Source organism: Aptenodytes forsteri, unplaced genomic scaffold (genome assembly GCF_000699145.1).
Source record: "Aptenodytes forsteri isolate BGI_AS27 unplaced genomic scaffold, ASM69914v1 Scaffold54, whole genome shotgun sequence".
Lineage (NCBI taxonomy): Eukaryota > Metazoa > Chordata > Aves > Sphenisciformes > Spheniscidae > Aptenodytes > Aptenodytes forsteri.
Genome location: NW_008796044.1, coordinates 19,554,545 through 19,570,093, shown reverse-complemented (window position 1 = coordinate 19,570,093; position 15,549 = coordinate 19,554,545). Strand labels below are relative to the sequence as shown.

At 52.5% G+C, this 15,549-nt stretch overlaps 1 protein-coding gene across 1 annotated transcript in view; it reads left to right on the top strand.

Moving 5' to 3' along the window:
* Positions 1-15,549, top strand: part of PPP2R2B (protein phosphatase 2 regulatory subunit Bbeta) — a 111,461-nt gene that overhangs the window by 84,531 nt on the left and 11,381 nt on the right. The window contains exons 4-5 of the mRNA XM_009285966.1: positions 2,347-2,459; positions 14,296-14,473. Coding sequence (XP_009284241.1) covers positions 2,347-2,459; positions 14,296-14,473 — 291 coding nt within the window. The remainder of the gene's footprint in view (positions 1-2,346; positions 2,460-14,295; positions 14,474-15,549) is intronic.

The following is a 15,549-nucleotide window of genomic DNA, read 5'->3' as shown; positions in this document are numbered from 1 at the left end:
CAGCGCTGCTGTCCCACTGCCTCGGATCCCTGGGCCCCGACAGCCAGACAGGGCCTACTCTAAAGTGTTTCTTCAGGAAAAATATGTTAAAAAAAAAGTTGACTCCCTTTAGGGTAACACGGGTGTCACAGGGGAGCAGGAACCTGGCCAGACCTGTCTGGCAGAGCTCGATTCCCATGCACGAGGTTTTGTCCTTATTTCACAGCATCCGTTCCCTGCGAGGGAGGGAGTCTTTTCCCCCTGCTGACAACTTTTTTTTTATTTTTATCTTGGGAGCTCTTTTTTTTTTACTTTTTTTTTTTTTAAAGGAGAACTGCAGCCGATTTGTTTCAATGTGCAGCTGCGTTCAGCTCAGCGGTTCCATGTTATGTTCAGATAAATATCAGGAGGATCCAGGAATATTACTTGGGATGAATGGAACCTTAAGATGGATGTGACTTAATTACTTCAGGGGAAAAGGAGGGGTCTAATTATCTTCCATAACCAACTTACTTTGTATTGTAGAATTGACTCTATTGATCATTGTAATAAAATTCAAAGACTTATTAAACTCATTTGGGGGGAGAATCATTGAAATGCAATGAAGATTAATTATAGAGCATAATGTTCTGTTAATTGAGTTTTTAAATAGTTTTTTGATTAACAGGGATATTATCTTTCCATTCGGGATGGTGTTTCACATGCTAGCAGGTTATCAAAATGATTCTTTTAGAAATACTCCCGTGTTATGCTGTTTCTTTTTGTTCTTACTGTTAAACTAACATTATATATAGAACCCCCCTGAAGTAAAACAGGTTAATAAAAACAAAATTAATGGCACTCTATTGGAATTGCCATGTAAAGGAGAAAATGAAGATGGATGATATGGCTGTGTATGAAACCTGGTGGAAGTGATGATAAACTACTGATAGAGTCTCTGCCAGGAGAGAGGAAAGAAAACACCATTATTCAGAATAAAACCACATGTTCCCGGGGCTCCTTCCCCTGGGGGCTTCATGGCACAGGGTGGGTGGGACTCCAGAACGGGACCGGGAGCTGCAGGGGGGTGTTCGGAGCTGCCTTCAGGCTGTGATAAATGCTGGCCTCTGTGCAGTTTCTGGGTGGGGAAGGTCAGGATGACTTCTGAGTGACTTACAGGCACCATTTCACCTCCTTCGGGCAGCTTTCAGGGACAGCTTACCTCCACACGTGCTTTGCTCCTTCGCAGTGCCGTTGTACCAGCCAGCTTGCTGGAGCCTCAAATCACCCATTGCTCTGCTCTACTCATTGCACACTGGATTTCTGCATGAACTCCACTGGAAGCAAAATTATTTACCTTGTGGCACCCTGTGCCTGATGAGCTTTAAAGCCGTGCAGAGCTCCCAGCGCCTGCTGCCAGCATGGGCGCTGCTGCGGCTGCCTCCCCGGCACCCCAACACCTGCAGGGTAACACCCAGCTGGAGCCACCCTTGGGCATCCCCATCCCTCCTTTCGTGTTTCCTAAGGGCCGGCAGGGCCAGCGTGGGGCTGGGGCGTGGAAGGCAGCGCCTCAGCGCTGGGGGTCAGCAGGGACAGCCGGGGGTGTTCGCAGCATGAGGCTCAAAGAGGAGGAGAAATAGAGCAGCTAGCGGGGACAGAATTAGGAGAGCTGCTGCATCCTTCGTATTTAACACATTTCCAATAACTAGAAGCTAAATTAATTTGGAAATTACTCTCAAAAAGTAACCGGTGGCCCCTGGATAACTGCCGTATGAGCTAGGAAACGTAGGAGGAAAAAGCTTATGTGGGAGCCTGCTCTCGGCTGGCTTTCCAGTGGGTGTGCAGGTGTGGGGAAGGGGGGGTGTGTGTCCGTGTGTGTGCAGGAGCGTGCAATGCACACGTCGGCGGCAGGAGCACAGCAGCTGTGTGTGGCACTGGCCCATTGCCGGGACGTCGGGTTCAGCCTCCCTGTGCTGCCCGAGCTGCCCTGTCCTGGTGCCAGCGCCTCGTCACCTCCTCTGGGAGTAACTCGGCCCCATCACTCGATATATCGAACGCCAACATTCAGGGCATGACCTCTGAGGCTCTGAACCCTGGGAAATCACTTCTCCTATTATTTCTCCATTAATCCAATAGTTCTGTTCTGTTGTTCAACCATCTCCTTACATCTGGAATAAACACACCAGCAGTTGTCCGGCAGGAACAGGAAAACCAGGGCTCTGGGGATGAAGTGCTGTGGTGACAGGTACACCTTCTGTAACCACTTTCAGCAAGTTGCAGGTGGGGACGCGGCAGACTTTTCACTGTTAAACCAGCCAGCATGGCCTTGGCGTGTCCGTCAGTGGGGGAGCAGCCAGCTGTAACGCTATCCTCTCTCCTGCCCCCCAGATAAGACTGTGAAGCTATGGAAGGTCAGCGAGCGGGACAAGAGACCGGAGGGATACAATCTTAAGGATGAGGACGGCCGTCTCCGAGACCCCTCCATGATCACCATGCTACGGGTAAGTGCGGGGAGACCACGGCTGCGAAGGAGCCTTTCTCTTCAGGGTCTCGGATGAAAATCGCTGCAGGTGTCACCTGCGTGCCACGTTACTGGTAATATTCTCGTGATGCGGTAGGTCGATGTTGGAGGGCAGGGGGGGGTGCTCCTTGTCTCAGAGGCTGGTGCTTTGGCTGGTGTGTGGGCACAGGAACGGAGGAGGGAGCTGCTGCCAGAGTGGTACCCAGGCTGCGTCGACTCTGGGCAGGCGTGCTGTGAAGCGTCATGTTTCCTCTCATGTCGGGTACCCCAGTGCCACGGTGCTGCTGCTGCACTGCCCTGCATGCCTGTCCTGGCGAGGAGGCGGTTAATGAGCTCTTCCTTCTTAGTGCATTCGCAATCGCAACTTCTGCTTTGGGACCATAAGTACTTTCTCTAAATGAGTTTTCCTCCCAGCCTAAGGAGATTAAAACCGGCCTCCCGAATCAAGTGTAAACACCTAAGGCTACACTTTCCATTTACTGCAAGGGGGATGGATGCACAGACCCCATTAAAGCAGCCGCCCCGGGAGTGTGTCCGTCCCCGGGAGCGCTGCGGGGAAGCCTGGCAAGGGGAGGCGCACGGGCATGGCAGCGCTGTCTGCTGGCATCGCTTTACCGCCCTGGGAGCTGACTGCACCTGGCCAGCAGTGCCGGCAAATTTGCTCTTCCCCCAGTGCTGCTCTGGGATAACTGTTTATGATCTTTAATTTGCATATAAAGAGCCAGCTCCAGCCCGAGGCGGTGCATGCCCTGTTAGTTCAATCAGAGCTCACCCCGCACCCCGGGGAGCTCCGGCAGCTCTGGCAGCGGGTACAGGCAATGGGTACAGGCGGCGCTGGAGAGCCCGAGTGTGTGGGCTCCAGCCCAGCACCCTATGCGGGAGCAGGTCCCTTGGCCTCCCCCAGCAGTGAGCAGGGTGCCCCTCTGCAAACGGAGAGAAGCTGTGCTCCCCTCCGCTTGATATTAGAGCAGAAACAGGCAATAACTCCTTTAACCCGTAGGCCTAGAAATGCCAAGTATGCAGTAATTTTGTCATGACATTAATCAGACCAGACTAGCTTGTAATTTATTAACATCCTGTCAGAATTTGCATTTTGAGTACTTGGGGGTTTTATATTTATATATATAAAATTGTTGCTATGATTACCCTTGGCTCACTTTTATGGCTTCCAGTTCCACTGCAGATGAAGCCATTGAGAACCCCAGACAGGTAGTTAATTCTCATCTCCGTACTGAGTTGCTCCTGGTGGCTGACAGGCATTTTTCTTTACTGAGCAAGAAAACAGTTTATTTCCTATATATATGTATCTGCTGTCATGTTTCAGGCTGCATTTCCAGCCTAATATGGCGTTACCTCGACAGCCCGTTGGAAGAGTTTGCTCGGGATCTGGATGTCGGAGCTGGGGTTGTCAACCCTCTGCAGGGCTGGGAAGCAGGTTTTAAAAAGACGGCAGTGCTAAGGGGTGTTACTCCAGTTAGTGCTTCCTTGTCTGGCTAAATGCACTGGAAAAAGCCCTGGGCTTACTGGGGAAACGCAGGTCACAGTTTCACCTAGGTCTGCTGTCTCGGTGCCCGTGCTGAGCTCTGCTGCGGGTGGCTGTCAGTGTCGGTCCTGTGCCCGGGGGCCGCCTGCACACCCTAACACACTGCTGGAAACCACACAAAACAGCAAATGCAAGGTCAGCGTTCTCAAAGGAGCCATTTCTGAATATTGATTTATTTTTATTTTTAGTGTATTCTTTAAGAACATTGAATTTCTGGGGGAAGTGAAGCAACTCAAGAGTCCAGGATAAATGTGATGCATATTTCTTTTCTTTTCCAACACAAACTGTATTATAACTGCCAAAATATCAATGTAACCTCTTAAGCAAAATATTTCTTTATGGGAACACTGAGTTTTGACATTTTGAAATGAAACTTTTTAACCTTTTGAAAATGCATTTTTATCTTTTGGGTTGACCTGGCTATCATCAGCCCTGTAGGTGTCACACATCTGTGTTCGCCTGCAGTGGCTGCCGCCCCCCCCCCCCCCCCCCCCCCCCAGCCGGTCAGACCCGCGCTGGCAGGCACGGGGAGCACAGGGCGACGTGTGCCGCAGCCCCGTCTGCCCAGATCCGCTGGTGGGTTCCCCCTTGCCTGGGCGAGGGGAGGCCATGAGGAGCACAGAGGGTGGCCCTGGCCGTGTGGCACTGCGTCCTCTCCTGCGCATGGTGCCGGCTCTGCCGCCCTCCCTGCGGCATCGCTCACGTTGGCTTTGCAGTGCTGTGTGTGCACGGGGGCTTAATGCTATCGTTTAGCTGCTCCTCCTCCTTTTCTTACCTGTGTTACAGACACCGGGGTGGGAAGAACAGGCAGCCTGTGTGTGTTTGCTTGGGGTTGGGCGCAGGGTGGATGCAGGAGTGCCGAGCTGGCGGGTCGGGCTCCCATCCCAGACCTGCCTCTGCGCTCCCCCATCCGCTCCCGCTGTGCCGGCAAGAAGTGGCTGTCGATCGATTGGAGCCCGCGATGAGGGTAATGATGCCTCAGCAGGGCACACGGGCGATGTGGTTATGAACATAAATAAATAATCGTCGTGCTTATCTTCGCTATTGATTGTTGGCATGAGCTGATTGCATTTGACCGCATCCTGGCACTTGAATTGGCGACCACAGGGCTGAAGCGGAGCCAAAAATCAACCCAGGTGTTTTAGCAAGCACTCAACCTGAAGTTACACCATCCAGTCCATCCATCACTGCTGGCGCCCAGCGGGGCATCCCCAAGGAGGGGCAGGGATGCAGAGATGCTGCCAGTATGGTTGGTGCCGGGTCCAGCCCTGGGCAGTGCGGTGCTGGGGATTTCCCGAGGACGTGGGTCAGCCCTGCAGCGTACGGGGGCCATGTTTGGGGTGAGGGCAGCCAGTCCGTCCCACTGGGCACCCACCTGCCCCATCACTGCTCACGCCGGGAGCGTCCCTGCACTGCCAGGGTGGATGGAGGTAGCAGCGGTCACTGGAGTTTGTCAGGGAAGGAGGGAATTGTGATTTTTTTTTTTTCCCCTGTAGAAAGTCATACTGAAATATCAGAGAACTGGACACTATTTATTGGAGTCCACTGTTTGCCTTGAAAGTTTCAGCTTTTGTTTTACTTTCAGTCCATTTATGCCTGGTAGCAACTTGATGCCATATGGCTGGAGGAGTTTGCTACTTGAGTGTCTTCCCTTGCGCTATGAGATAAGGCGCTGCGATTCCCCGCTCTCTGGCGAGCAACCCCGCGGGAACATACGGCTCCTGCTTCACGGCAATGGGAAGAGGTAAAACACGATGTAAGTGCTCAGTATTATGGTTATTAGTATCTGCCTGTGCAACGCCTGCTGTCCCTGAGGACGGAAGATTGAGTCTTCCGCCAGCCCCAGTTTGATCTAATGTTTTGATGATTTTACTTAGACAGGTATTTACATAGCTGTAACCATTCTGCTGCAGCTTGGTGTATCTTTAACGTTTAATTGTCCTGTGATGCTCGTGCTTTGGAGTAAATCCGCATTCATCCACGGTTTAATTTTCAACCACAGACAAGGGAAAAAACGTTTTAAAACCACCTTGCTGCAATCATCTCTTACCGATTCGTTGTAATGGTTTAAATGTACTTGATGAGCATTGTTCTCTGAGGAATTTCTAACCCACATAGTGCAAAAGAAATATTTAACTCTGCTCAGACTATAAAGTAAGGCTTTTGCTGTCATTAAAAGAGCTCTGCTTATTTGGATAGCCCCCAGTCTAATAGCTACAGCCCTTCGGCCTCATTTAACAGCTTCTGCGAGCTCTCGAGTGCCGCTTGGTGTACAGCCGTACCTATGCCGTGGGATGTGTGCAGGAAATAATTAACACAAATAATATCCAGGGTTTAAATCTTTTTAAATAGAGAATGTGTTTGCTTTGATCCCTCACAGCGCAAGTCAGACTGCGGTGAAACACTGGTGTGTATCCTCCCACCGGTACCGTCCCCCCCGCAGGAGGAGGAGGCTGCGGGCAGCCGGGTGCTGTGTGCGGCAAGACGCCGTCTGCGCCTGTGATGAGCACAACTTGGGGAACCGGCCGGGAGAGACAGCTCGTGGACCTCCCTTTGCTATAGAGAGGGTCTGATCTTTACGTTGTTTCTTTAAAGAGAAGCAGCAGCAGCAGGCTGTGCTTCCAGCGCTGCCTTGGCACGTATCGCCTGAGCTCCAAGTGCCTCAGGGACGGCCTTCTGCCTCCCCGATGTGCTGGGTGGAGGCTGCTGCTGAAGGATGTTCTTGTATCAGGCCACTGTGCGTTCTCAAGCCAGGCTGGGATTTCTCACTCCACCGAGTCCCCTGCTCCTGAGCTACATCTGCAGCAGGGAGAGCAGCCGGGGCTCCCCAGGGCTGGCAGGGGCTCTGGTCAGGAACTCTCAGGAGGGGCTGCTGCTGTCTCCCCTCCTCTGTCCCAGGGAAACCCAAGGGAGCTCAGATACCATTTGGGAACAACTTTCCCTGCCACGGGCAGCTGATCTCTGCCCCAAGCACTTTAAGATGTTGGTAAGTAAGGAAGCACCCTGCAAGCTGGCTGGTGTGCACCTAACAAGCCCAGGGACCAGTTGCTCTGGGCAGCAGGGTTGTGTCTCACCCAGGTTATTAAGGACTGAGGAGATCGCTGTGGTACAGAGGGTGGTTTTCTGTGATCTCCACTGGACACCTCCCTGGGTGAGGAATGACCCTCCCAGGCTAAGTGCGATGTGGATGTGATGAGCAGGTGCATTGATGTGCCCAGTTCTTGGTGTTTGTAGCTGTCACAAATCTCTCTCTGATTAAGAGCTACCACTTCACTCTCTCAGTTCCAGCAAAATCCATCATAAATTCTGTTTTATATCTCCCATTTTGCCAAAGCACTCAGATTTCTTGGCCCCTGGGCACAGTTTCCTGGGGAGGCTCTGCTGTGTTCCCGCTGCATCCAGTGCACCTGACGGGCAGCCCCAGAGCGGGGCCGTGTGACAGGAGAGGGAAAGGGATGGGGGATGCTTCGGAGAAGGACTGCTGTGCTGCTGCATTTCTGCCCCAGCAAAGAGATTTGTCTGTCTTTCCCTTGTATACATTCTCCAAAGCATTATCATTTAAATTACAAGGTAATGTGAAACATTTGGCTTTTTTGGTTATAAAATGCACATGGCAGAACTAATCAATTTCAAATGATCGTCATCAAACCATTGCCACAGAAATTAAAAAAAAAGGATTCTCCCACTTTCATTAGTCACTTACATTGCTCTAAAGCAGCTCAATGTGTAATACTTGCATGCTCAGCTTCCCTTAGGTAGCCTGGCCCCTCTGCCCGAGCAGGGCAGCACTGGGCTCGCCGCCACGCAGTGCTGTCTCTGGGAAGCCAGCGTGCTGGTCTGGGACGTGCTGGGGACCTGTGTGGTTACTGACTTGGAGGTGCTTGATTTTTGTCGCTCTTGAAGCAGCACCGTACATGAAGAAGGAAGGGCTTGGCTCGGTCTCCCGCTGAGGCATGGCCAGTCTGCAGGGCTCGGGCTCCGAAGTCACCGTGGAGGTAACGGTGGTTCCCCCAGGGATGGGCAGCGCTGGCGCCTTGTGCCACGGCTGCAAGGCACAGGAGGGCCTGGCTGGGCATGGGGACAGGGTGCTTGCGGCACGGCCACAGCGAGTCTGCAGAGCCGGGACTCCCCTCTGGCCAGCGTGCACTGCCTGCATCTCTGCCTGCTTCATTCTGCAGATACTTGAAAAGAAATGAAGGAGCCCGTTTTTGCCGCTGTTTTTCTCATTCTTTTGTTTATCCCAGGTCATGAGTTGAACTCTTTCTTTTCTGGTGAAAACTCATTATTAATCCTTTTAATATTTGTAAACTTGCCTTGAAATGCTGATGATGAGAATTGACCTGTCAGATATTTTTTTTCATCTCTTTTTCCACAGCAATTACACTGCCGGTATCTGTGTCTAGACGTTCTGTAAAAACAATGTGCTGAGCAGAATTATCAAACGGGTTTGGATTGCTTTGAATTTGTGTTTGGTAATATGGCTGTGCTTCTGCACACTTATCCCGGGAAAAGCAGGAAAATTGTAAACTGCTAGGTGGGATTTTACTGACACTGGCTCTTTTTCAGTCGGAGAAATAAGTTTAAAAATATCTTTTCAAACAATCACATCTTTACAGGGAATGCAATTCTAATGAGAATAGCATGAAGAGTTCAGGATTTTTAACTTCGGATAAGAAAAATGTTCTGTTTGTTCTTCGCGGTTTCTGCAATCTTATTTCAGAATTTAGGTACAGATGGTGAAAGTAATCCTGGAGTATAATAACTGAACTAGGACAAATTCTCAGTTACAAACAAAAAAAATCCTATCATGCTATAAAAATATACAAAGAATGGGAAATCTGGGATGATTTGGGCTGTATGTGGAACGACACTTGCAGCCAATGCTCAGCCTTGCACTAAAAACCCTTTGTGAACTGGCCCTGTTTTTTGGGGGCGGTATTTGTGTTGATGGCCCGAACAGTTGGCCCACGTGGACTAACTTCAGGCTTTGAACTCGGCTCCTCGGTGCCGATGGAGCAGAGCCCAGCAGATGCTCCTGCAACTTGGCCCCCATTGTGGCTAGGACCCGCTGCCCACAAATGGCTCTCGTTGGCTTCTTCTGGGGCATCCAAGTGGGGACAGAAGGACGATAGCCCCAATTCTGCCCTACCGCAGGGCTGGGGGCTCTGGGAGGGGGCATGGGGCAGGCGGTGCAGGGACCTGCCGCCTGCTCCTGCAGCCCTGCGGCCCTTGCCCACTCCTACGGTGTGGCGGGGGCTCGGCACGCAGCCAGGTGTGGTGTCACACCTTCTCCCCCTCCAGCTCCAATTCCTGCAGCTGCAGGTGTGTGCTGAGCGCCTGCCGGTGCTGGCACCCTGCGGTGTGCTGACAGCCTCCTCCGTGGCGGAGTGCTCATTGAGAAGCTGGAAATGGCTCCGACTGGCAGGTCTGCTGGGCAGCGCACGCTCCCGCTCTGGCGCCGCAGCGCTGGCTGCACCGTCCTCCCTGCAGACCTGGTGTCCGTGGTCCTCCCCCTACTCCTGGCCCCCCAGCTGGGACCCAGAGCCTTTTGGGGCAGCCTGCACCTTTTGGACCTGCACACGTGAAGGTGGATCTTCAGTTGGCAGCAAGTCTGTGCCTGCATTTCATTGTATGAAAAAAGGCTCAGTAACAGGCAACAGAAGAAACGGTGTTAGTGGGATGCTTAGCAGGGAGGGAAATGTCTAGGGAGAACAGGTGAAACCAGAAGCTCTATCAGCTACGTGGACCGGTCATGAGATAGCGGGTTTATCCTCCCACAGGAAGGTACCTTCCACACTTCATGGGGAAGGTCCAGTAAGACAAAATCCTGAAGAGCATGAAATTGTCAATCTGCCATGAAAATAGTTTGATGCACTTTTTGTCTGCAAAATATTAATCTGCAGGCAGCGTTGGCCAGTTACAGAATATGCCTTTCGTAGGTAAGAAATAAACATTGGGGAGCACATTCAGAGGAGCTCAGCTGCTGGAGCAGGTGAAGAACCTTGCCGGATTTATCCCCGAGCAGCTAGCTCTGCTCTCTGATTTGCCAGGAACTGGATTACGTTTTCCTTCTTGCAAACCCAAGGATAGGGTTAATCTGGGCTTCAGCTGTGACTAATCCCACTTGGCCAAATCCTGCAAGGTTGCCGAGGCTGCGGAGAAAACTCTGCACCAGGCAGCGCTTGTGCAGAGCAGGGGGGGGTGGGCTGGTGGGAGCAGGGCTACTCCTGGGTGGCCGTGCTGGCCTGGTGCTGCCACTGCCGCTCGGCTCGTGCCAGAAAGGGCAGAGCTTGTCCGGCTGTAAATGCAAAAGGAGAGAGGAAACCTCTTCCCTGGCCGCTGGTTTACAGCATCGCGGTTAGATGCGAGCGCTGCTGTACACGCCGAGCGGGCCGCAGTGGGAGCTGCTCTGGAGTCGCCATTACAGCCGCTGCGCTGATGAGCTGACCTGCTGCCGGTCCCGCTGCACATAGCAGTTAATTGCAGAGCTTCGACTGCAGTTGGTGCTGAGGCTTGGTAACCCCTGATAAGGTGGGGACCGGATAGACACCTAAATGGATTATTTATTGATTATTTTTTTTAATGGCTACTACTCTGGGTCAGATTTGTATCTCGGCGTAAGTCCAGTGCGGCTCCATTGTGCTAAGAGGATTTCCGTGGAGGTAACTGAGAGCGAAGCCTCCTTCTCCAATACACAGAAATGGGTGCATGGTCCCAACGCTGACAAGTCTGCAGTCACCCTCTCCCCTGTCTGCCCGTAGCCAGGAGACTCTGCAGGGGCGGGTGCAGGACCCGCACCAGCGCGATGTTGGGGCGCAGCAGCAGCTTTCTGGGGCAGAGGCGATATCGCTGCTTTGCTTGTCTGCACTGGGCTTTCCCTTTATGAGCCAGCCCTGTCAAATGCACACCCTTTAGGGAATTTTGGCCTCCAGCGTGTCCCATGAGAAGGATTTCCAGCAGCGCTTTCGCCTTGTGTGTAGGTGGCCGAGTCCCATCTCGCTGCGGGGCTGTGCTGGGGGTTTCGTGTCACTGGTCTGACGCCCAGTGACGGGCAGCTCAAACCCAGCACACGCTGGACTTTTGCTTGTGAGAGGTTATGTGACCATGTCATCCCAGAGCTGAGGCCTTAATCTTTTTCCCCTGTATATTGACTTGTGTTTTGAAAACACTGCATGGAATATAGCACCTCTGGACAGAGGACGAGGTTTTCCTGAGAAACACCGAATCTCTGCATATCTCCAGGCCACGTCCATCGCAGCGCCGTAAATGATGAGGAGAAGCTCTGCCACATGAAACTTTTCCCCCGGGAGCAGGGAGTATTCGGTGACAGTTGACATGACAGACAATGAAAGGGGGGGACCTGATGGGAACAGGGGACAAAGTAGTGAAGCGGCAGCAATTACTGACATCGTGTTACCTGCACCGTGGTCCTTCACTCGGCAGCTGGAGGTGGCAGGAGGAAATGCAGCACCGGCGGTGGGAAGGGGCCAGGGCGTGCTGGCTCCCTCCACCCCCAACCACGGAGAAAATGAATTTTACAGCTCAAGGGAGGATTAGTGCCTCATTAACTCAGGAAAGGGGAAGCCTTCGCCAAACAAGGAGAGAGGAACCGAGTGTCATGTGCGCTTTGAATGAGTGGGACCGACTCTTTTGCAGGGGGTGCCTGCTAAAGGCAGAAAGAAAAATTAAGACATATTCTGTTTTAAATGAAAAATGACTGGCATTCCCCCCCCCTTCCTGAAAACAGAAAGTAATTTAATTTATTAGTGGTTTATTTTATTTGACAGGCTTTCTATGTACTTGATGCGGTTTGTTACACTGAATTACCCTTTAATAATGGGTATATATAATACCAGAGCCTGCCCTGCAGGTTGGCTCCATAATTGAAGAAGGGATGCACTGAGGAGATCTCTGTGCTGTTGAGGATTGCCATGGCAATGCTGGCAGGAGCCGGGTGGTTTAGGCAGACACTGGCTTGGAGTCTGTGTGCTTCAAAAAAAAAAAAAAGACCAAGTTTTGGTTGCTGTCACATTGCCCCATTTGCTGGGCACTTTTTCTTCGCTGTCACTGACCGCTGCAGCCCTGAGCCGCTCCCTGCCTGCCCAGCTGGGCTCGGGACCGCGTGGCTGCGGCACCTGGAGCAGTCTGCGGGGGCTTCCCTCAGACCACCCTTTCTTTTCCTTTATTGTACGTTAAGCAGGAATGTAATGCGGGTGTCTGTCAGCCGCTGGAACAGGCTCCTGGAATTAACATTGCTGGAGACCAGGCACTAAGAAAGACGCAGCCAAGAACGGTCCCGTGGTGGTGAGGGGGATGAGTGGGGAGAGGGAGGCAGAAGGCTCTTCTCTGCCTGTGATTCGTGTGTCGGCGAGGGCGCGTGTCAGTGCCGGCACCAGGGTCGAGCCATTGGCACGGCGTCCCGTGGTGGTGGTGTTTCCAGCCGGCTTCAGGGCAGACTTAAGTGGAGAAGAGATTAAACCCAGGCCAGGGCCCAGCCTGCGCTGGGCAGCTGCTCCCCTTGGCCGTCCTGAGACAGGGGTTTGCCTTCCACTGCAAGATTTCTGCTGTCGTGGGACAAGGTCCCCAAGCCTTTGTGTGCTCCCAGCGCATTCCTGGCTGCTCCTGCCTCAAAATGTCAGTGCTTTCAGGTTTAAATACTTATTGTTGATACCCTTAACCAAAAGCTTGCAGCACGTGGTGAGAAGGGGCATGGACACTTGCTGTTTTCCATATTCCAGTGCAGATTCTTGCCACTGGAGCAGATGATAAAAAATCCTGCCTTAACAAAATAGTCATGGATGACCAGGTTTGTTCCTCTCAGGGGGTTTTACCTGGTGACGGACCAAGTTCCAGACACAAAAAACTCCTCAAAATTTGGCTCTGAAGCAAGGTGCGGAGAATTTTCTTGGCTGAAGAGTTTATCTTAGTTCTGTGGTTGTGAGTAGCTGCCTTGTAAGAATCGGGTAGGGAATTGTGCTGGGGCGCTGGAAGTTGCAGGTGGCCATGCTGCTCTGGCTCAGACCCGGATTGCCCTGGTTGCTTTGCATTGCCCAGTGTGCTGCTGGGCTCCTGCCGGGGACGGGGACTGGCCTGGGGTTTGACCGCGAGGTGCGGTCGAGCTGCACAGCATCATCTCGCTGAGTGAAATCCTCTGCCAAAGCCTTTGCTGCACTTATTTTTGTGCCCAGCAAGGCCTGGTGTAACCATTGAACCCTTTCCCTTTGCACAACCGTCATGTTTCCGACGGTCTGAATGACAGGCGGTTCCTGTAATCCCTGAGCAAAACGCGAGCCTCCGTCCCCAGATGGCTGAGCAGAGTGTTTCAGCGGCAAACGATGCATCATTGACTGTGTCAGGCTGAATTAGCAGGCAGGCTCGTCACATTAAACTCAGGCTCTGCGCTGGCAGTCCCTGTGCTCTAGTGTCACTCGAGCTGGCTGTCACACTCCCATCCCCACCTCTGCAGCCATGGGAAATCTCTTTGGGCAGCACACAGATAATATACACGGTAATGAAGTAGCTTGAGGGAATAGCTTACTGGCAAACAGGAGCACAGACTGACACCTTTCTAGTGTATTAAGTTGCCTTAAGAGTATTATGTCTGAAGTTATTACTTAACACCACTCCTTGCATAGAATGTTCTTACTGCATCTCTCCATCCCCTGATGTTTACATGATGTTTATTAATCTAAAGGCAAAGGTGTGTAGCTCTGTTTCTGGTCCCTCCATCTGTCCCTGCCCTGTGCATTCCCTTTCCCTGTCTCTTCTCATCTCTTACCTCCATCACTTCACTGTGAAGCAAATGCAAAAAATTTAAAAGAAAAATCTGTGCTGACCTGGCTCTCTCAAGAAATATATTTCTTTTAGAAATGCTCCAGGAATTTCAGATTCCGGTTAACAGTGACAAAACAAGGCAGAAGTGGTTTGTTTTTTGGTTTTTTGTTTTTTTTTTCCAAAGAAGGAACGGTTGCTGCAGCAGAGATCCAAGCCTGGTTTACTGGGCTCTTGCTGCCTCACTGCAATCTAACCATACTGGTGCCTTTCAAAAATAAAAGGCTTTTGTGTCTGCTTGTCCTTCTGTTCATACACTTAGAAAGGCATTAAGTTTCCTTGGTAAGAGCGTGGAGGGTGGGATGGAGGGCTGCCAGCCGCAGCTGCGTGGGTGCCCGCCGTGGCCGTGGGGGCGTCCCCCCTGTGCTGGGTGCTGGTGTGGGTCGGGTGGGCCATCCAGACCCTGTCCCTGGGTGCTGACGCTCTGCTTCCTGTCCCACAGGTACCCGTGCTCCGGCCCATGGACCTGATGGTGGAGGCCACCCCCCGGAGGGTGTTTGCCAACGCGCATACCTACCACATCAACTCCATCTCCGTCAACAGCGACTACGAGACCTACATGTCGGCGGACGACCTGAGGATAAACCTGTGGAACTTTGAAATCACAAATCAAAGTTTTAGTATCCTTTGGTGCGTGCCATCCCACAGCCCCTGGGACAGTCCCAGCCTGGCCAAGAGCAGGAATAAGTGAGGTGCCTCGGCTGGCAAGTGGGGTGTAAAAGCCCTGGGAGACCAGACACGTGCAAATGACAGTGGGAGAATGAGAAAGCTGGACGGGGAGACAGGTCCCCGGTGAAGGTGAGCGGCAGAGGGGGGACCTGCGAGGTCCGGCTCCGCAGGAGGCAGCGGAGCCGTGCCCATGTCTGCTGTGATGGTGACCAAGCAGGTAGCGCAGTGTCTCGCCTGGCCCCATCCCCACACCCCAATCACAGTTCCTCGGTACAGGAGCTTCACGCTCTGGCAAGGGTTCGCAGGGGCTCAGGAGTTCAAAATAGTGCTGGCCGCTGTGCATCCAACTGCAGAACACCTGAAATCCCGTCCCCAGGTAATGTGTGCATTACCTGTGCATCCAACTGCAGAACACCTGAAATCCCGACTCCCCAAGAGTCATTACCAAGGCACTTCCCTCTCATCTCTGCCCATGCTGCCGGGCTGAGCCGTGCCGCTGGCGGGACACCGGGCTGCCTCCGGCGGGCACATTCGTCCGTCACACCGAACCGCTCCCTCCGTGGCGCAGGGCTCAGCTGGCATCATCATGACTGCTGCCTCCCGGTGTCGGTGACACATTTTTTCATTTTGCCTGCAGGATCTGCAGGGGGCGGGCAGGAGGGGGGGGCGGTCCGCGCATGATGGAGAAGACAGATGCCTTGGGGAAGACGGAGGGAGGAAATATTAATTGTGCAGTCTCCATTATACCCTGCAGCAGGGTGACAGGCCACCAGTCACAGTCGTACAAATGAAGTCGTGCCAGCCACCCTTGTAACAGCCGCATCAGAAATAATAACTAATCATCGGTGATATTTATATAGTGTTTCCTACTGAGAAATCCCCAGGGCGTGTGGCAAATTTAGGCAGCTGGAGAGGATTTCAGCAGTCACAGGTGCGTGGCTGGTAGGAGCTCAAAGTGGGTACAGTTGAGCAAGGCTGCAATGTGTGTTGTGTTTCGGGTAAGAAGGTGAGGAATACTAAATTCGGG